General features: G+C 45.4%; 1 protein-coding gene across 1 annotated transcript; it reads left to right on the top strand.

Moving 5' to 3' along the window:
* Positions 1-1,153: 1,153 nt before the first annotated feature.
* Positions 1,154-2,236, top strand: LOC143301046 (angiogenic factor with G patch and FHA domains 1-like). Its single transcript, XM_076615050.1, has 2 exons — positions 1,154-1,902; positions 1,939-2,236. The coding sequence occupies exons 1-2, from the start codon at positions 1,154-1,156 to the stop codon at positions 2,234-2,236; spliced, it is 1,047 nt and encodes a 348-aa protein (XP_076471165.1).
* Positions 2,237-23,827: the final 21,591 nt, after the last annotated feature.

Below are 23,827 nucleotides of genomic sequence, written 5' to 3'. Positions count from 1 at the left end.
TTGTTTGTAATTTAACAAATTGATGAAAAAATCATACGCCTACCTGTATAGGGAGATAACTTGTGACCGATTTACAAACTTCCTTACTAACCTTCGGCGAGTCACAAAAATTGTCTGCTAAGCTGGCCCAATGAAGATCGTAGCCAACCCCGTGACATGTGTACCCGTTTTTTTTTTGTTTTGTTTGTTTTTTGCTTTTGTTGTTGCTGTTGTTGTTATTGTTGTTGTTGTTGTTGTTGTGTGTGTGTGAGTGTGTGTGTGTCTGTTTGTGTGTGTGTGTGTGTGTGTGTGTGTGTGTGTGTGTGTGTGTGTGTGTGAGAGAGAGAGAGAGAGAGAGAGAGAGAGAGAAACAAATATACTAGTGTGTGTTTCATTATCACAAAAAACTTCTATGAATGTATCTATATTGCCATTGTTGCTTTTAAAAAAAATCTTTATTATTTCTTTACCATCTTTAATAAAAAAAAATATTGACTTGACTTTAAACACACACACACACACACACATACACACACACACACGTTCGTGCACACGCACACATACAAACTATGAAAATTGTAATTCACACTGTGGTATTAGGTTAATCCTCCCAAGGAGGTTTCTAGTACAGTATTATCTATAGCCTCACCCATCGTCTGGTACGAGGAGATGATAAAAACTACAAGAAAAGTTGTATTACAGTGACCAGACTGAGTGCTTGTCAGTAGAACGGTTATTGTTTTTCAGACAAAGACCCCCGACACTCCCGTTCATCACCCCGAACTTCCCACACCCCACTGGTCACCGGGACAACAATCAACTTCATTAACGCAGCGTGTTGCTCTTCCCTGGGCAACGTAAACACGTGTCGTGGCCTGTCCACACAAACCAACAAAAGGAAAAGGGAAGAGGAGGCCTGCTGTCAGGATGGTGGTGGAGTTAAAGATGGCTGCTATCTCTAAGTGGTTCCCACCTGTTGAGCTCAAGTTGAGTCTGACTAGAGCTGTGATTCCGCCAATCACAACTCTGCGATTTGAAGCATTTGACGTGCAAAAACGGGTATAAAAAGCTGAACTCCAAGTTGGTATTATCACTCTTCACTGAAACTTTGAGTAGCAAGACTTGTTGTGTTACATCGAAGAGAAGTGAGCCATCCCTGTTTTCTACGGGCAAAATGCAAACTTCTGAGCCTCAGCAGCAGTGGGTCCACACCTCTAGTGGATTTTACCACAACGCAGCATCAGGCTGGTACTTCCACCCCAGCAGCCAGCTGTACTACCGCCCCACCACAGCCTCCTACTACACTCGGGAGGCTGTGCAGTCCTGGAGTTCCACCAGCACCACAACCAACACCCAGTCTCCAGCACTGCCACCCACGAATCCTCCCTGCATCCGCGTGGTCGTTCTCAAGTCAGATGATCTTGACGCCGGGACGTTTTTCCTGGTAACGTACCCTGGCGGCACGGTGGGAAGGGAGAAGGACGCGTGGCTCCACATCCCCGGTGAGGAGGTCAGCCCCAAGCACGCTGCCATCCAGTACTGCAGCCGGCAGCAGTGCTACACTGTGCAGGACTTGGGCAGCCACACCGGAACCTTCCTCAACCATGTCCGCCTGGCCGGGGTCACTCCACTACGCCACGGCAGCACGCTTCGCGTGGGCAGCACGGAGATGCTGCTCCACATTCACCAGGGCCTGATCACCTGCGACCAGTGTGAACCCGGACAGGTGATGGCGGCACTCAAGCTGTCCAAGACCTCAGCTGCAAAACGACCTCTGCTGCAGTCCCAGGAGGTCAAGAAGAATAGGACCCGGCGACGGCAGAAGGCGTGGCGTAAGGCCTGCGGATTCTCCTCCACGGAAAGCAAGGAGGACGTGGACCAACAGATTGACGTCATCAACAGGTCCCTGGAGGTGACGGGCTCGTAGCAACCCACGCTTGCTGACCGTGACGTGCCCAGTTATCGGCCCCTGGTGCAGCACACAGCCTCAGTGCACACAGCCATCAGCAGCAGCAACAAAGGCAGCAGCATGCTGCACAAGATGGGCTGGACACCAGGGAAGGCACTGGGCAAGAAGAAGCGAGGCCTGGTGGAGCCCATCAACGTCAAGGTCCGCTCTGTGGCCACAGCAGGACTGGGGTCCTCCTCTTCAGTGGACCTGTCCCTGGACCAGTTCATGTCGGTCACAATGCTGAACTGCCTGAGGACCCAACAGCGCTACCTGGCTCGGGACACGGACAGCGGCAGGACCTTCTGACATCACTGCTTGCATATTTGACGTCCGGACATGCCATGTCACCACCACCCACCATTGTGACACCGTGTCAATTGTGTGGAATATATCATCGCCTGTGACTGTGTGGTGACTTTCTCACATTGCTTGTGACTGTGGGTGTGTGACAGAGCTGAAACATGCATGCCATTTGTACATAGGATTGAGTCGTGATCGTTTTAAGTCACTTAGTTTGCATTTTAAATGTAAATAAATAGTTTGATTTTGACTGTATTGCATTTGCTACGACTTGTTTGCCAGTGTGTGTGTCGTTTCTGGGTCGATCTGTACCAATATCTGTTCCTCTGTTTTTTCTCTTGTCACTTTCAGCTATCTGTCTATCTCTCACCCCCTGTCTCGATTACACACACACACACACACACACATACACACACACACTCACGGGTGCTCGTGCGGGCACACACATGCACACACATACACGTATATGAAAACACAAGTACACTCATACACTTTCGATCAAACATGCACGCACACACAAATTCATGCACACAAACGTTAATCTACACAAAGTCGAACTATTGCTCATGCACACCAGTCACACATCACCTACATTGATATCTCGTGCACACATACAGGAACTCGCTTTTGCATACAATGGCGAAAACATACATACAAATACACACACTAAAACTGCTAATGCATGTACACCAGCTCACTCACAAATACTTATGCATGTGTACACACAGAAACAAGATCACCCACAATCTGGCAGTTATAAACACTCTTGCACACACATACACTCGCTATTCATACCTACAATCGCACGCACTGAAACATACACACGCACATAAAAACAAAACTCCATACGCACATAGAAAGAACGCTGATGCACACACACACACACACACACACACACACACACAATATACACGAACATACATAGATATGATTCCTTGACGTTCATTCACGAATGCTTTTTTTCTGTGCACATGTTCTGCCAATCATCGATTATTCAACATTGTGGGACAACTGTAGGAAAACAAGCTGAAAATGTAATCATCGTATACACTCAGCGAGTGTATGTGTGTGCAGGAGTGTTAAAAGAGCTTTCAAACTAGTATTGTTGAAGTCGAGCTCCCTGACCCATATGGTTCATAAACTACTTAATGTATTATCTTTTCACAACATGCTGTTCTTAAACAAGGCTGTCTGTATGCATAATGTAATATACAGAAATGCAGCCAAAAAGATTACAGAAACTTTTAAAACTAATGATCACAGGTACAGCCTAATGATCACAGGTACAGCCATATGTTACATATACCTAAACCTTTAGCAATACAGCTTCATATATTCTGGTGGAAATGTATGGAATAACCTCCCACTCTCTCCCTTTTTTTTTGTTTGTTTCGATATAACGAATAAAATGTGTTTAGGAAACAATATGAAGAATAATCTTACCAAATGTCTAAAAGATGGACAATAATGCATGTCTATATATATATATATTAGTTACCGCTGAATTTATCGTTTGCGAAATGTTTTGTATATGCTCTTGTTGGTGGTTTGATTGTGTTGAATGAGGAGGTATGTAGGTGCAAAACAGAGTGTGTTGTAAATTTGTGTATGTGTGTGACGGGGTGGTAAGGTGGTGTTAAGAAGGTGAAGACAGGTAGAAGGTGTTTGCAGAAGAGAGCTGCAGCCAGGCAAGGTAGACTCGGGAAGGCAGTGCACTGGTTTTCTTCTTTTCTCCTTTCATTCTTCCAGACCAGGAGAGTTCTCTCTTTGTCTGGCACTCGCTCACTCTTTATATTCTGTTCCGCCGAACCGCAAAGCCAGTGCGCGTAGCGACTCACGAAACCGGCCCTCCACGAGCCTTGAGGGGCCAAGCTTGTGTTTGTTTGACCAAATTTAGCGGCTTCTGACTTTCAGCTCGGGGAACTAACATAGACATATATATCACACAAAACTACAAGAGACGAGCTAAACCATTTTATACAAAAATAATGTAGTCAGAAACTGTAAACACAAAGAGTCACTGAATGAACGAGATTTTAACAAGTTCATGTATCATTTTTGTACATTACCACAATTAATACGTCGCAATATGTAATATAATTGCAACAGTTAAGTAACTGAAAATCCTGAATTTCCAACTATGTAAAAATCATCTATAGAATGTGCTTCTATAGTAAACATTTTTTTATGTCAAAATTAAAGAGAAAACTCAACGGACAGCTCCCGTGTCGGCACTGGTTGGCGGTGCTTTTGGCACTTGTGATCGACAATGAAATACTTCGTTCAAACCAACTACAACACAACTATACATGTATGATACGAATCAGATTGATAACAGAAATACAAACATCAGCAAGACACGCTATAAAAATGTCTTTCTGAAGTCCAATAACATAAAAACTATAATCTCATCTGTAAGGAATTGTTTGTAATTTAACAAATTGATGAAAAAATCATACGCCTACCTGTATAGGGAGATAACTTGTGACCGATTACAAACTTCCTTACTAACCTTCGGCGAGTCACAAAAATTGTCTGCTAAGCTGGCCCAATGAAGATCGTAGCCATCCCCGTGACATGTGTACCCGTTTTTTTTGTTTTGTTTGTTTTTTGCTTTTGTTGTTGCTGTTGTTGTTATTGTTGTTGTTGTTGTTGTTGTGTGTGTGTGAGTGTGTGTGTGTCTGTTTGTGTGTGTGTGTGTGTGTGTGTGTGTGTGTGTGTGTGTGTGTGTGTGTGTGTGTGAGAGAGAGAGAGAGAGAGAGAGAGAGAGAGAGAAACAAATATACTAGTGTGTGTTTCATTATCACAAAAAACTTCTATGAATGTATCTATATTGCCATTGTTGCTTTTTAAAAAAAATCTTTATTATTTCTTTACCATCTTTAATAAAAAAAAAATATTGACTTGACTTTAAAACACACACACACACACACATACACACACACACACGTTCGTGCACACGCACACATACAAACTATGAAAATTGTAATTCACACTGTGGTATTAGGTTAATCCTCCCAAGGAGGTTTCTAGTACAGTATTATCTATAGCCTCACCCATCGTCTGGTACGAGGAGATGATAAAAACTACAAGAAAAGTTGTATTACAGTGACCAGACTGAGTGCTTGTCAGTAGAACGGTTATTGTTTTTCAGACAAAGACCCCCGACACTCCCGTTCATCACCCCGACCTTCCCACACCCCACTGGTCACCGGGACAACAATCAACTTCATTAACGCAGCGTGTTGCTCTTCCCTGGGCAACGTAAACACGTGTCGTGGCCTGTCCACACAAACCAACAAAAGGAAAAGGGAAGAGGAGGCCTGCTGTCAGGATGGTGGTGGAGTTAAAGATGGCTGCTATCTCTAAGTGGTTCCCACCTGTTGAGCTCAAGTTGAGTCTGACTAGAGCTGTGATTCCGCCAATCACAACTCTGCGATTTGAAGCATTTGACGTGCAAAAACGGGTATAAAAAGCTGAACTCCAAGTTGGTATTATCACTCTTCACTGAAACTTTGAGTAGCAAGACTTGCTTGTGTTACATCGAAGAGAAGTGAGCCATCCCTGTTTTCTACGGGCAAAATGCAAACTTCTGAGCCTCAGCAGCAGTGGGTCCACACCTCTAGTGGATTTTACCACAACGCAGCATCAGGCTGGTACTTCCACCCCAGCAGCCAGCTGTACTACCGCCCCACCACAGCCTCCTACTACACTCGGGAGGCTGTGCAGTCCTGGAGTTCCACCAGCACCACAACCAACACCCAGTCTCCAGCACTGCCACCCACGAATCCTCCCTGCATCCGCGTGGTCGTTCTCAAGTCAGATGATCTTGACGCCGGGACGTTTTTCCTGGTAACGTACCCTGGCGGCACGGTGGGACGGGAGAAGGACGCGTGGCTCCACATCCCCGGTGAGGAGGTCAGCCCCAAGCACGCTGCCATCCAGTACTGCAGCCGGCAGCAGTGCTACACTGTGCAGGACTTGGGCAGCCACACCGGAACCTTCCTCAACCATGTCCGCCTGGCCGGGGTCACTCCACTACGCCACGGCAGCACGCTTCGCGTGGGCAGCACGGAGATGCTGCTCCACATTCACCAGGGCCTGGTCACCTGCGACCAGTGTGAACCCGGACAGGTGATGGCGGCACTCAAGCTGTCCAAGACCTCAGCTGCAAAACGACCTCTGCTGCAGTCCCAGGAGGTCAAGAAGAATAGGACCCGGCGACGGCAGAAGGCGTGGCGTAAGGCCTGCGGATTCTCCTCCACGGAAAGCAAGGAGGACGTGGACCGACAGATTGACGTCATCAACAGGTCCCTGGAGGTGACGGGCTCGTGGCAACCCAGGCTTGCTGACCGTGACGTGCCCAGTTATCGGCCCCTGGTGCAGCACACAGCCTCAGTGCACACAGCCATCAGCAGCAGCAACAAAGGCAGCAGCATGCTGCACAAGATGGGCTGGACACCAGGGAAGGCACTGGGCAAGAAGAAGCGAGGCCTGGTGGAGCCCATCAACGTCAAGGTCCGCTCTGTGGCCACAGCAGGACTGGGGTCCTCCTCTTCAGTGGACCTGTCCCTGGACCAGTTCATGTCGGTCACAATGCTGAACTGCCTGAGGACCCGACAGCGCTACCTGGCTCAGGACACGGACAGCGACAGGACCTTCTGACATCACTGCTTGCATATTTGACGTCCGGACATGCCATGTCACCACCACCCACCATTGTGACACCATGTCAATTGTGTGCAATATATCATCGCCTGTGACTGTGTGGTGACTTTCTCACATCGCTTGTGACTGTGGGTGTGTGACAGGGCTGAAACATGCATGCCATTTGTACATAGGATTGAGTCGTGATCGTTTTTAAGTCACTTAGTTTGCATTTTAAATGTAAATAAATAGTTTGATTTGACTGTATTGCATTTGTTACGACTTGTTTGCCAGTGTGTGTGTCGTTTCTGGGTCGATCTGTACCAATATCTGTTCCTCTGTTTTTTCTCTTGTCACTTTCAGCTATCTGTCTATCTCTCACCCCCTGTCTCGAATACACACACACACACACACACACACATACACACACACATACACACACACACTCACGGGTGCTCGTGCGGGCACACACATGCACACACATACACGTATATGAAAACACAAGTACACTCATACACTTTCGATCAAACATGCACGCACACACAAATTCATGCACACAAACGTTAATCTACACAAAGTCGAACTATTGCTCATGCACACCAGTCACACATCACCTACATTGATATCTCGTGCACACATACAGGAACTCGCTTTTGCATACAATGGCGAAAACATACATACAAATACACACACTAAAACTGCTAATGCATGCACACCAGCTCACTCACAAATACTTATGCATGCGTACACACAGAAACAAGATCACCCACAATCTGGCAGTTATAAACATTCTTGCACACACATACACTCGCTATTCATACCTACAATCGCACGCACTGAAACATACACACGCACATAAAAACAAAAATCCATACGCACATAGAAAGAACGCTGATGCACACACACACACACACACACACACACACACACATACACGAACATACATAGATATGATTCCTTGACGTTCATTCACGAATGCTTTTTTTCTGTGCACATGTTCTGCCAATCATCGATTATTCAACATTGTGGGACAACTGTAGGAAAACAAGCTGAAAATGTAATCATCGTATACACTCAGCGAGTGTATGTGTGTGCAGGAGTGTTAAAAGAGCTTTCAAACTAGTATTGTTGAAGTCGAGCTCCCTGACCCATATGGTTCATAAACTACTTAATGTATTATCTTTTCACAACATGCTGTTCTTAAACAAGGCTGTCTGTATGCATAATGTAATATACAGAAATGCAGCCAAAAAGATTACAGAAACTTTTAAAACTAATGATCACAGGTACAGCCATATGTTACATATACCTAAACCTTTAGCAATACAGCTTCATATATTCTGGTGGAAATGTATGGAATAACCTCCCACTCTCTCCCTTTTTTTGTTTTTGTTTTGATATAACGAATAAAATGTGTTTAGGAAACAATATAAAGAATAATCTTACCAAATGTCTAAAAGATGGACAATAATGCATGTCTATATATATATATTAGTTACCGCTGAATTTATCGTTTGCGAAATGTTTTGTATATGCTCTTGTTGGTGGTTTGATTGTGTTGAATGAGGAGGTATGTAGGTGCAAAACAGAGTGTGTTGTAAATTTGTGTATGTGTGTGACGGGGTGGTAAGGTGGTGTTAAGAAGGTGAAGACAGGTAGAAGGTGTTTGCAGAAGAGAGCTGCAGCCAGGCAAGGTAGACTCGGGAAGGCAGTGAACTGGTTTTCTTCTTTTCTTCTTTCATTCTTCCAGACCAGGAGAGTTCTCTCTTTGTCTGGCACTCGCTCACTCTTTATATTCTGTTCCGCCGAACCGCAAAGTCAGTGCCGCGTAGCGACTCACGAAACCGGCCCTCCACGAGCCTTGAGGGGCCAAGCTTGTGTTTGTTTGACCAAATTTAGCGGCTTCTGACTTTCAGCTCGGGGAACTAACATAGACATATATATCACACAAAACTACAAGAGACGAGCTAAACCATTTTATACAAAAATAATGTAGTCAGAAACTGTAAACACAAAGAGTCACTGAATGAACGAGATTTTAACAAGTTCATGTATCATTTTTGTACATTACAACAATTAATACATCGCAATATGTAATATAATTGCAACAGTTAAGTAACTGAAAATCCTGAATTTCCAACTATGTAAAAATCATCTATAGAATCTGCTTCTATAGTAAACATTTTTTTATGTCAAAATTAAAGAGAAAACTCAACGGACAGCTCCCGTGTCGGCACTGGTTGGCGGTGCTTTTGGCACTTGTGATCGACAATGAAATACTTCGTTTAAACCAACTACAACACAACTATACATGTATGATACGAATCAGAATGATAACAGAAATACAAACATCAGCAAGACACGCTATAAAAATGTCTTTCTGAAGTCCAATAACATAAAAACTATAATCTCATCTGTAAGGAATTGTTTGTAATTTAACAAATTGATGAAAAAATCATACGCCTACCTGTATAGGGAGATAACTTGTGACCGATTTACAAACTTCCTTACTAACCTTCGGCGAGTCACAAAAATTGTCTGCTAAGCTGGCCCAATGAAGATCGTAGCCAACCCCGTGACATGTGTACCCGTTTTTTTTGTTTTGTTTGTTTTTTGCTTTTGTTGTTGCTGTTGTTGTTATTGTTGTTGTTGTTGTTGTTGTTGTTGTTGTTGTTGTTGTGTGTGTGAGTGTGTGTGTGTCTCTTTGTGTGTGTGTGTGTGTGTGTGTGTGTGTGTGTGTGTGTGTGTGTGTGTGTGTGTGTGTGTGTGTGTGTGTGTGTGAGAGAGAGAGAGAGAGAGAGAGAGAGAGAGAGAAACAAATATACTAGTGTGTGTTTCATTATCACAAAAAACTTCTATGAATGTATCTATATTGCCATTGTTGCTTTAAAAAAAAAATCTTTATTATTTCATTACCATCTGTAATAAAAAAAAAATATTGACTTGACTTTAAACACACACACACACACACACACACACACACGTTCGTGCACACACACACATACAAACTATGAAAATTGTAATTCACACTGTGGTATTAGGTTAATCCTCCCAAGCTGGTTTCTAGTACAGTATTATCTATAGCCTCACCCATCGTCTGGTACGAGGAGATGATAAAAACTACAAGAAAAGTTGTATTACAGTGACCAGACTGAGTGCTTGTCAGTAGAACGGTTATTGTTTTTCAGACAAAGACCCCCGACACTCCCGTTCATCACCCCCACCTTCCCACACCCCACTGGTCACCGGGACAACAATCAACTTCATTAACGCAGTGTGTTGCTCTTCCCTGGGCAATGTAAACACGTGTCGTGGCCTGTCCACACAAACCAACAAAAGGAAAAGGGAAGAGGAGGCCTGCTGTCAGGATGGTGGTGGAGTTAAAGATGGCTGCTATCTCTAAGTGGTTCCCACCTGTTGAGCTCAAGTTGAGTCTGACTAGAGCTGTGATTCCGCCAATCACAACTCTGCGATTTGAAGCATTTGACGTGCAGAAACGGGTATAAAAAGCTGAACTCCAAGTTGGTATTATCACTCTTCACTGAAACTTTGAGTAGCAAGACTTGTTGTGTTACATCGAAGAGAAGTGAGCCATCCCTGTTTTCTACGGGCAAAATGCAAACTTCTGAGCCTCAGCAGCAGTGGGTCCACACCTCTAGTGGATTTTACCACAACGCAGCATCAGGCTGGTACTTCCACCCCAGCAGCCAGCTGTACTACCACCCCACCACAGCCTCCTACTACACTCGGGAGGCTGTGCAGTCCTGGAGTTCCACCAGCACCACAACCAACACCCAGTCTCCAGCACTGCCACCACGAATCCTCCCTGCATCCGCGTGGTCGTTCTCAAGTCAGATGATCTTGACGCCGGGACGTTTTTCCTGGTAACGTACCCTGGCGGCACGGTGGGACGGGAGAAGGACGCGTGGCTCCACATCCCCGGTGAGGAGGTCAGCCCCAAGCACGCTGCCATCCAGTACTGCAGCCGGCAGCAGTGCTACACTGTGCAGGACTTGGGCAGCCACACCGGAACCTTCCTCAACCATGTCCGCCTGGCCGGGGTCACTCCACTACGCCACGGCAGCACGCTTCGCGTGGGCAGCACGGAGATGCTGCTCCACATTCACCAGGGCCTGGTCACCTGCGACCAGTGTGAACCCGGACAGGTGATGGCGGCACTCAAGCTGTCCAAGACCTCAGCTGCAAAACGACCTCTGCTGCAGTCCCAGGAGGTCAAGAAGAATAGGACCCGGCGACGGCAGAAGGCGTGGCGTAAGGCCTGCGGATTCTCCTCCACGGAAAGCAAGGAGGATGTGGACCGACAGATTGACGTCATCAACAGGTCCCTGGAGGTGACGGGCTCGTGGCAACCCAGGCTTGCTGACCGTGACGTGCCCAGTTATCGGCCCCTGGTGCAGCACACAGCCTCAGTGCACACAGCCATCAGCAGCAGCAACAAAGGCAGCAGCATGCTGCACAAGATGGGCTGGACACCAGGGAAGGCACTGGGCAAGAAGAAGCGAGGCCTGGTGGAGCCCATCAACGTCAAGGTCCGCTCTGTGGCCACAGCAGGACTGGGGTCCTCCTCTTCAGTGGACCTGTCCCTGGACCAGTTCATGTCGGTCACAATGCTGAACTGCCTGAGGACCCGACAGCGCTACCTGGCTCAGGACACGGACAGCGACAGGACCTTCTGACATCACTGCTTGCATATTTGACGTCCGGACATGCCATGTCACCACCACCCACCATTGTGACACCATGTCAATTGTGTGCAATATATCATCGCCTGTGACTGTGTGGTGACTTTCCCACATCGCTTGTGACTGTGGGTGTGTGACAGGGCTGAAACATGCATGCCATTTGTACATAGGATTGAGTCGTGATCGTTTTAAGTCACTTAGTTTGCATTTTAAATGTAAATAAATAGTTTGATTTGACTGTATTGCATTTGTTACGACTTGTTTGCCAGTGTGTGTGTCGTTTCTGGGTCGATCTGTACCAATATCTGTTCCTCTGTTTTTTTCTCTTGTCACTTTCAGCTATCTGTCTATCTCTCACCCCCTGTCTCGAATACACACACACACACACACACATACACACACACATACACACACACACTCACGGGTGCTCGTGCGGGCACACACATGCACACACATACACGTATATGAAAACACAAGTACACTCATACACTTTCGATCAAACATGCACGCACACACAAATTCATGCACACAAACGTTAATCTACACAAAGTCGAACTATTGCTCATGCACACCAGTCACACATCACCTACATTGATATCTCGTGCACACATACAGGAACTCGCTTTTGCATACAATGGCGAAAACATACATACAAATACACACACTAAAACTGCTAATGCATGCACACCAGCTCACTCACAAATACTTATGCATGCGTACACACAGAAACAAGATCACCCACAATCTGGCAGTTATAAACATTCTTGCACACACATACACTCGCTATTCATACCTACAATCGCACGCACTGAAACATACACACGCACATAAAAACAAAAATCCATACGCACATAGAAAGAACGCTGATGCACACACACACACACACACACACACACACACATACACGAACATACATAGATATGATTCCTTGACGTTCATTCACGAATGCTTTTTTTCTGTGCACATGTTCTGCCAATCATCGATTATTCAACATTGTGGGACAACTGTAGGAAAACAAGCTGAAAATGTAATCATCGTATACACTCAGCGAGTGTATGTGTGTGCAGGAGTGTTAAAAGAGCTTTCAAACTAGTATTGTTGAAGTCGAGCTCCCTGACCCATATGGTTCATAAACTACTTAATGTATTATCTTTTCACAACATGCTGTTCTTAAACAAGGCTGTCTGTATGCATAATGTAATATACAGAAATGCAGCCAAAAAGATTACAGAAACTTTTAAAACTAATGATCACAGGTACAGCCATATGTTACATATACCTAAACCTTTAGCAATACAGCTTCATATATTCTGTTGGAAATGTATGGAATAACCTCCCTCTCTCTCTCTTTTTTTTGTTTTGTTTTGATATAACGAATAAAATGTGTTTAGGAAACAATATGAAGAATAATCTTACCAAATGTCTAAAAGATGGACAATAATGCATGTCTATATATATATATTAGTTACCGCTGAATTTATCGTTTGCGAAATGTTTTGTATATGCTCTTGTTGGTGGTTTGATTGTGTTGAATGAGGAGGTATGTAGGTGCAAAACAGAGTGTGTTGTAAATTTGTGTATGTGTGTGACGGGGTGGTAAGGTGGTGTTAAGAAGGTGAAGACAGGTAGAAGGTGTTTGCAGAAGAGAGCTGCAGCCAGGCAAGGTAGACTCGGGAAAGCAGTGAACTGGTTTTCTTCTTTTCTTCTTTCATTCTTCCAGACCAGGAGAGTTCTCTCTTTGTCTGGCACTCGCTCACTCTTTATATTCTGTTCCGCCGAACCGCAAAGTCAGTGCCGCGTAGCGACTCACGAAACCGGCCCTCCGCGAGCCTTGAGGGGCCAAGCTTGTGTTTGTTTGACCAAATTTAGCGGCTTCTGACTTTCAGCTCGGGGAACTAACATAGACATATATATCACACAAAACTACAAGAGACGAGCTAAACCATTTTATACAAAAATAATGTAGTCAGAAACTGTAAACACAAAGAGTCACTGAATGAACGAGATTTTAACAAGTTCATGTATCATTTTTGTACATTACAACAATTAATACATCGCAATATGTAATATAATTGCAACAGTTAAGTAACTGAAAATCCTGAATTTCCAACTATGTAAAAATCATCTATAGAATCTGTTTCTATAGTAAACATTTTTTTATGTCAAAATTAAAGAGAAAACTCAACGGACAGCTCCCGTGTCGGCACTGGTTGGCGGTGCTTTTGGCACTTGTGATCGACAATGAAATACTTCGTTTAAACCAACTACAACACAACTATACATGTATGATACGAATCAGATTGATAACAGAAATACAAACATCAGCAAGACACGCTATAAAAATGTCTTTCTGAAGTCCAATAACATAAAAACTATAATCTCATCTGTAAGGAATTGTTTGTAATTTAACAAATTGATGAAAAAATCATACGCCTACCTGTATAGGGAGATAACTTGTGACCGATTTACAAACTTCCTTACTAACCTTCGGCGAGTCACAAAAATTGTCTGCTAAGCTGGCCCAATGAGGATCGTAGCCAACCCCGTGACATGTGTACCCGTTTTTTTTGTTTTGTTTGTTTTTTGCTTTTGTTGTTGCTGTTGTTGTTATTGTTGTTGTTGTTGTTGTTGTTGTTGTGTGTGTGTGAGTGTGTGTGTGTCTGTTTGTGTGTGTGTGTGTGTGTGTGTGTGTGTGTGTGTGTGTGTGTGTGTGTGTGTGTGTGTGTGAGAGAGAGAGAGAGAGAGAGAGAGAGAGAGAGAAACAAATATACTAGTGTGTGTTTCATTATCACAAAAAACTTCTATGAATGTATCTATATTGCCATTGTTGCTTTTAAAAAAAAATCTTTATTATTTCATTACCATCTTTAATAAAAAAAAAAAATATTGACTTGACTTTAAACACACACACACACACACACACACACGTTCGTGCACACACACACATACAAACTATGAAAATTGTAATTCACACTGTGGTATTAGGTTAATCCTCCCAAGCTGGTTTCTAGTACAGTATTATCTATAGCCTCACCCATCGTCTGGTACGAGGAGATGATAAAAACTACAAGAAAAGTTGTATTACAGTGACCAGACTGAGTGCTTGTCAGTAGAACGGTTATTGTTTTTCAGACAAAGACCCCCGACACTCCCGTTCATCACCCCCACCTTCCCACACCCCACTGGTCACCGGGACAACAATCAACTTCATTAACGCAGCGTGTTGCTCTTCCCTGGGCAACGTAAACACGTGTCGTGGCCTGTCCACACAAACCAACAAAAGGAAAAGGGAAGAGGAGGCCTGCTGTCAGGATGGTGGTGGAGTTAAAGATGGCTGCTATCTCTAAGTGGTTCCCACCTGTTGAGCTCAAGTTGAGTCTGACTAGAGCTGTGATTCCGCCAATCACAACTCTGCGATTTGAAGCATTTGACGTGCAGAAACGGGTATAAAAAGCTGAACTCCAAGTTGGTATTATCACTCTTCACTGAAACTTTGAGTAGCAAGACTTCTTGTGTTACATCGAAGAGAAGTGAGCCATCCCTGTTTTCTACGGGCAAAATGCTAACTTCTGAGCCTCAGCAGCAGTGGGTCCACACCTCTAGTGGATTTTACCACAACGCAGCATCAGGCTGGTACTTCCACCCCAGCAGCCAGCTGTACTACCACCCCACCACAGCCTCCTACTACACTCGGGAGGCTGTGCAGTCCTGGAGTTCCACCAGCACCACAACCAACACCCAGTCTCCAGCACTGCCACCCACGAATCCTCCCTGCATCCGCGTGGTCGTTCTCAAGTCAGATGATCTTGACGTCGGGACGTTTTTCCTGGTAACGTACCCTGGCGGCACGGTGGGACGGGAGAAGGACGCGTGGCTCCACATCCCCGGTGAGGAGGTCAGCCCCAAGCACGCTGCCATCCAGTACTGCAGCCGGCAGCAGTGCTACACTGTGCAGGACTTGGGCAGCCACACCGGAACCTTCCTCAACCATGTCCGCCTGGCCGGGGTCACTCCACTACGCCACGGCAGCACGCTTCGCGTGGGCAGCACGGAGATGCTGCTCCACATTCACCAGGGCCTGGTCACCTGCGACCAGTGTGAACCCGGACAGGTGATGGCGGCACTCAAGCTGTCCAAGACCTCAGCTGCAAAACGACCTCTGCTGCAGTCCCAGGAGGTCAAGAAGAATAGGACCCGGCGACGGCAGAAGGCATGGCGTAAGGCCTGCGGATTCTCCTCCACGGAAAGCAAGGAGGACGTGGACCGACAGATTGACGTCATCAACAGGTCCCTGGAGGTGACGGGCTCGTGGCAACCCAGGCTTGCTGACCGTGACGTGCCCAGTTATCGGCCCCTGGTGCAGCACACAGCCTCAGTGCACACAGCCATCAGCAGCAGCAACAAAGGCAGCAGCATGCTGCACAAGATGGGCTGGACACCAGGGAAGGCACTGGGCAAGAAGAAGCGAGGCCTGGTGGAGCCCATCAACGTCAAGGTCCGCTCTGTGGCCACAGCAGGACTGGGGTCCTCCTCTTCAGTGGACCTGTCCCTGGACCAGTTCATGTCGGTCACAATGCTGAACTGCCTGAGGACCCGACAGCGCTACCTGGCTCAGGACACGGACAGCGACAGGACCTTCTGACATCACTGCTTGCATATTTGACGTCCGGACATGCCATGTCACCACCACCCACCATTGTGACACCATGTCAATTGTGTGCAATATATCATCGCCTGTGACTGTGTGGTGACTTTCCCACATCGCTTGTGACTGTGGGTGTGTGACAGGGCTGAAACATGCATGCCATTTGTACATAGGATTGAGTCGTGATCGTTTTAAGTCACTTAGTTTGCATTTTAAATGTAAATAAATAGTTTGATTTGACTGTATTGCATTTGTTACGACTTGTTTGCCAGTGTGTGTGTCGTTTCTGGGTCGATCTGTACCAATATCTGTTCCTCTGTTTTTTCTCTTGTCACTTTCAGCTATCTGTCTATCTCTCACCCCCTGTCTCGAATACACACACACACACACACACACACATACACACACACATACACACACACACTCACGGGTGCTCGTGCGGGCACACACATGCACACACATACACGTATATGAAAACACAAGTACACTCATACACTTTCGATCAAACATGCACGCACACACAAATTCATGCACACAAACGTTAATCTACACAAAGTCGAACTATTGCTCATGCACACCAGTCACACATCACCTACATTGATATCTCGTGCACACATACAGGAACTCGCTTTTGCATACAATGGCGAAAACATACATACAAATACACACACTAAAACTGCTAATGCATGCACACCAGCTCACTCACAAATACTTATGCATGCGTACACACAGAAACAAGATCACCCACAATCTGGCAGTTATAAACATTCTTGCACACACATACACTCGCTATTCATACCTACAATCGCACGCACTGAAACATACACACGCACATAAAAACAAAAATCCATACGCACATAGAAAGAACGCTGATGCACACACACACACACACACACACACACACACACACATACACGAACATACATAGATATGATTCCTTGACGTTCATTCACGAATGCTTTTTTTCTGTGCACATGTTCTGCCAATCATCGATTATTCAACATTGTGGGACAACTGTAGGAAAACAAGCTGAAAATGTAATCATCGTATACACTCAGCGAGTGTATGTGTGTGCAGGAGTGTTAAAAGAGCTTTCAAACTAGTATTGTTGAAGTCGAGCTCCCTGACCCATATGGTTCATAAACTACTTAATGTATTATCTTTTCACAACATGCTGTTCTTAAACAAGGCTGTCTGTATGCATAATGTAATATACAGAAATGCAGCCAAAAAGATTACAGAAACTTTTAAAACTAATGATCACAGGTACAGCCATATGTTACATATACCTAAACCTTTAGCAATACAGCTTCATATATTCTGGTGGAAATGTATGGAATAACCTCCCACTCTCTCCCTTTTTTGTTTTTTGTTTTGATATAACGAATAAAATGTGTTTAGGAAACAATATGAAGAATAATCTTACCAAATGTCTAAAAGATGGACAATAATGCATGTCTATATATATATATTAGTTACCGCTGAATTTATCGTTTGCGAAATGTTTTGTATATGCTCTTGTTGGTGGTTTGATTGTGTTGAATGAGGAGGTATGTAGGTGCAAAACAGAGTGTGTTGTAAATTTGTGTATGTGTGTGACGGGGTGGTAAGGTGGTGTTAAGAAGGTGAAGACAGGTAGAAGGTGTTTGCAGAAGAGAGCTGCAGCCAGGCAAGGTAGACTCGGGAAAGCAGTGAACTGGTTTTCTTCTTTTCTTCTTTCATTCTTCCAGACCAGGAGAGTTCTCTCTTTGTCTGGCACTCGCTCACTCTTTATATTCTGTTCCGCCGAACCGCAAAGTCAGTGCCGCGTAGCGACTCACGAAACCGGCCCTCCACGAGCCTTGAGGGGCCAAGCTTGTGTTTGTTTGACCAAATTTAGCGGCTTCTGACTTTCAGCTCGGGGAACTAACATAGACATATATATCACACAAAACTACAAGAGACGAGCTAAACCATTTTATACAAAAATAATGTAGTCAGAAACTGTAAACACAAAGAGTCACTGAATGAACGAGATTTTAACAAGTTCATGTATCATTTTTGTACATTACAACAATTAATACATCGCAATATGTAATATAATTGCAACAGTTAAGTAACTGAAAATCCTGAATTTCCAACTATGTAAAAATCATCTATAGAATCTGCTTCTATAGTAAACATTTTTTTATGTCAAAATTAAAGAGAAAACTCAACGGACAGCTCCCGTGTCGGCACTGGTTGGCGGTGCTTTTGGCACTTGTGATCGACAATGAAATACTTCGTTTAAACCAACTACAACACAACTATACATGTATGATACGAATCAGAATGATAACAGAAATACAAACATCAGCAAGACACGCTATAAAAATGTCTTTCTGAAGTCCAATAACATAAAAACTATAATCTCATCTGTAAGGAATTGTTTGTAATTTAACAAATTGATGAAAAAATCATACGCCTACCTGTATAGGGAGATAACTTGTGACCGATTTACAAACTTCCTTACTAACCTTCGGCGAGTCACAAAAATTGTCTGCTAAGCTGGCCCAATGAAGATCGTAGCCAACCCCGTGACATGTGTACCCGTTTTTTTTGTTTTGTTTGTTTTTTGCTTTTGTTGTTGCTGTTGTTGTTATTGTTGTTGTTGTTGTTGTTGTTGTTGTTGTTGTTGTGTGTGTGAGTGTGTGTGTGTCTGTTTGTGTGTGTGTGTGTGTGTGTGTGTGTGTGTGTGTGTGTGTGTGTGTGTGTGTGTGAGAGAGAGAGAGAGAGAGAGAGAGAGAGAAACAAATATACTAGTGTGTGTTTCATTATCACAAAAAACTTCTATGAATGTATCTATATTGCCATTGTTGCTTTAAAAAAAAAATCTTTATTATTTCATTACCATCTTTAATAAAAAAAAAAATATTGACTTGACTTTAAACACACACACACACACACACACACACACACGTTCGTGCACACACACACATACAAACTATGAAAATTGTAATTCACACTGTGGTATTAGGTTAATCCTCCCAAGCTGGTTTCTAGTACAGTATTATCTATAGCCTCACCCATCGTCTGGTACGAGGAGATGATAAAAACTACAAGAAAAGTTGTATTACAGTGACCAGACTGAGTGCTTGTCAGTAGAACGGTTATTGTTTTTCAGACAAAGACCCCCGACACTCCCGTTCATCACCCCCACCTTCCCACACCCCACTGGTCACCGGGACAACAATCAACTTCATTAACGCAGCGTGTTGCTCTTCCCTGGGCAATGTAAACACGTGTCGTGGCCTGTCCACACAAACCAACAAAAGGAAAAGGGAAGAGGAGGCCTGCTGTCAGGATGGTGGTGGAGTTAAAGATGGCTGCTATCTCTAAGTGGTTCCCACCTGTTGAGCTCAAGTTGAGTCTGACTAGAGCTGTGATTCCGCCAATCACAACTCTGCGATTTGAAGCATTTGACGTGCAGAAACGGGTATAAAAAGCTGAACTCCAAGTTGGTATTATCACTCTTCACTGAAACTTTGAGTAGCAAGACTTGTTGTGTTACATCGAAGAGAAGTGAGCCATCCCTGTTTTCTACGGGCAAAATGCAAACTTCTGAGCCTCAGCAGCAGTGGGTCCACACCTCTAGTGGATTTTACCACAACGCAGCATCAGGCTGGTACTTCCACCCCAGCAGCCAGCTGTACTACCACCCCACCACAGCCTCCTACTACACTCGGGAGGCTGTGCAGTCCTGGAGTTCCACCAGCACCACAACCAACACCCAGTCTCCAGCACTGCCACCCACGAATCCTCCCTGCATCCGCGTGGTCGTTCTCAAGTCAGATGATCTTGACGCCGGGACGTTTTTCCTGGTAACGTACCCTGGCGGCACGGTGGGACGGGAGAAGGACGCGTGGCTCCACATCCCCGGTGAGGAGGTCAGCCCCAAGCACGCTGCCATCCAGTACTGCAGCCGGCAGCAGTGCTACACTGTGCAGGACTTGGGCAGCCACACCGGAACCTTCCTCAACCATGTCCGCCTGGCCGGGGTCACTCCACTACGCCACGGCAGCACGCTTCGCGTGGGCAGCACGGAGATGCTGCTCCACATTCACCAGGGCCTGGTCACCTGTGACCAGTGTGAACCCGGACAGGTGATGGCGGCACTCAAGCTGTCCAAGACCTCAGCTGCAAAACGACCTCTGCTGCAGTCCCAGGAGGTCAAGAAGAATAGGACCCGGCGACGGCAGAAGGCGTGGCGTAAGGCCTGCGGATTCTCCTCCACGGAAAGCAAGGAGGATGTGGACCGACAGATTGACGTCATCAACAGGTCCCTGGAGGTGACGGGCTCGTGGCAACCCAGGCTTGCTGACCGTGACGTGCCCAGTTATCGGCCCCTGGTGCAGCACACAGCCTCAGTGCACACAGCCATCAGCAGCAGCAACAAAGGCAGCAGCATGCTGCACAAGATGGGCTGGACACCAGGGAAGGCACTGGGCAAGAAGAAGCGAGGCCTGGTGGAGCCCATCAACGTCAAGGTCCGCTCTGTGGCCACAGCAGGACTGGGGTCCTCCTCTTCAGTGGACCTGTCCCTGGACCAGTTCATGTCGGTCACAATGCTGAACTGCCTGAGGACCCGACAGCGCTACCTGGCTCAGGACACGGACAGCGACAGGACCTTCTGACATCACTGCTTGCATATTTGACGTCCGGACATGCCATGTCACCACCACCCACCATTGTGACACCATGTCAATTGTGTGCAATATATCATCGCCTGTGACTGTGTGGTGACTTTCCCACATCGCTTGTGACTGTGGGTGTGTGACAGGGCTGAAACATGCATGCCATTTGTACATAGGATTGAGTCGTGATCGTTTTAAGTCACTTAGTTTGCATTTTAAATGTAAATAAATAGTTTGATTTGACTGTATTGCATTTGTTACGACTTGTTTGCCAGTGTGTGTGTCGTTTCTGGGTCGATCTGTACCAATATCTGTTCCTCTGTTTTTTTCTCTTGTCACTTTCAGCTATCTGTCTATCTCTCACCCCCTGTCTCGAATACACACACACACACACACATACACACACACATACACACACACACTCACGGGTGCTCGTGCGGGCACACACATGCACACACATACACGTATATGAAAACACAAGTACACTCATACACTTTCGATCAAACATGCACGCACACACAAATTCATGCACACAAACGTTAATCTACACAAAGTCGAACTATTGCTCATGCACACCAGTCACACATCACCTACATTGATATCTCGTGCACACATACAGCAACTCGCTTTTGCATACAATGGCGAAAACATACATACAAATACACACACTAAAACTGCTAATGCATGCACACCAGCTCACTCACAAATACTTATGCATGCGTGCACACAGAAACAAGATCACCCACAATCTGGCAGTTATAAACACTCTTGCACACACATACACTCGCTATTCATACCTACAATCGCACGCACTGAAACATACACACGCACATAAAAACAAAAATCCATACGCACATAGAAAGAACGCTGATGGACACACACACACACACACACACACACACACACATACACGAACATACATAGATATGATTCCTTGACGTTCATTCACGAATGCTTTTTTTCTGTGCACATGTTCTGCCAATCATCGATTATTCAACATTGTGGGACAACTGTAGGAAAACAAGCTGAAAATGTAACCACGTATACACTCAGCGAGTGTATGTGTGTGCAGGAGTGTTAAAAGAGCTTTCAAACTAGTATTGTTGAAGTCGAGCTCCCTGACCCATATGGTTCATAAACTACTTAATGTATTATCTTTTCACAACATGCTGTTCTTAAACAAGGCTGTCTGTATGCATAATGTAATATACAGAAATGCAGCCAAAAAGATTACAGAAACTTTTAAAACTAATGATCACAGGTACAGCCATATGTTTACAAACTTCCTTACTAACCTTCGGCGAGTCACAAAAATTGTCTGCTAAGCTGGCCCAATGAAGATCGTAGCCAACCCCGTGACATGTGTACCCGTTTTTTTTGTTTTGTTTGTTTTTTGCTTTTGTTGTTGCTGTTGTTGTTATTGTTGTTGTTGTTGTTGTTGTGTGTGTGTGAGTGTGTGTGTGTCTGTTTGTGTGTGTGTGTGTGTGTGTGTGTGTGTGTGTGTGTGTGTGTGTGTGTGTGTGTGAGAGAGAGAGAGAGAGAGAGAGAGAGAGAGAGAGAAACAAATATACTAGTGTGTGTTTCATTATCACAAAAAACTTCTATGAATGTATCTATATTGCCATTGTTGCTTTAAAAAAAAAATCTTTATTATTTCATTACCATCTTTAATAAAAAAAAAAATATTGACTTGACTTTAAACACACACACACACACACACACACACGTTCGTGCACACGCACACATACAAACTATGAAAATTGTAATTCACACTGTGGTATTAGGTTAATCCTCCCAAGCTGGTTTCTAGTACAGTATTATCTATAGCCTCACCCATCGTCTGGTACGAGGAGATGATAAAAACTACAAGAAAAGTTGTATTACAGTGACCAGACTGAGTGCTTGTCAGTAGAACGGTTATTGTTTTTCAGACAAAGACCCCCGACACTCCCGTTCATCACCCCCACCTTCCCACACCCCACTGGTCACCGGGACAACAATCAACTTCATTAACGCAGCGTGTTGCTCTTCCCTGGGCAATGTAAACACGTGTCGTGGCCTGTCCACACAAACCAACAAAAGGAAAAGGGAAGAGGGGGCCTGCTGTCAGGATGGTGGTGGAGTTAAAGATGGCTGCTATCTCTAAGTGGTTCCCACCTGTTGAGCTCAAGTTGAGTCTGACTAGAGCTGTGATTCCGCCAATCACAACTCTGCGATTTGAAGCATTTGACGTGCAGAAACGGGTATAAAAAGCTGAACTCCAAGTTGGTATTATCACTCTTCACTGAAACTTTGAGTAGCAAGACTTGTTGTGTTACATCGAAGAGAAGTGAGCCATCCCTGTTTCCTACGGGCAAAATGCAAACTTCTGAGCCTCAGCAGCAGTGGGTCCACACCTCTAGTGGATTTTACCACAACGCAGCATCAGGCTGGTACTTCCACCCCAGCAGCCAGCTGTACTACCACCCCACCACAGCCTCCTACTACACTCGGGAGGCTGTGCAGTCCTGGAGTTCCACCAGCACCACAACCAACACCCAGTCTCCAGCACTGCCACCCACGAATCCTCCCTGCATCCGCGTGGTCGTTCTCAAGTCAGATGATCTTGACGCCGGGACGTTTTTCCTGGTAACGTACCCTGGCGGCACGGTGGGACGGGAGAAGGACGCGTGGCTCCACATCCCCGGTGAGGAGGTCAGCCCCAAGCACGCTGCCATCCAGTACTGCAGCCGGCAGCAGTGCTACACTGTGCAGGACTTGGGCAGCCACACCGGAACCTTCCTCAACCATGTCCGCCTGGCCGGGGTCACTCCACTACGCCACGGCAGCACGCTTCGCGTGGGCAGCACGGAGATGCTGCTCCACATTCACCAGGGCCTGGTCACCTGCGACCAGTGTGAACCCGGACAGGTGATGGCGGCACTCAAGCTGTCCAAGACCTCAGCTGCAA

The sequence above is a fragment of the Babylonia areolata genome, chromosome 27 (assembly GCF_041734735.1).
Source record: "Babylonia areolata isolate BAREFJ2019XMU chromosome 27, ASM4173473v1, whole genome shotgun sequence".
NCBI classification, from domain to species: Eukaryota; Metazoa; Mollusca; class Gastropoda; order Neogastropoda; family Buccinidae; genus Babylonia; species Babylonia areolata.
Note: the sequence above shows the minus strand (reverse complement) of the source record. Positions and strands in the feature narration are given on the sequence as shown.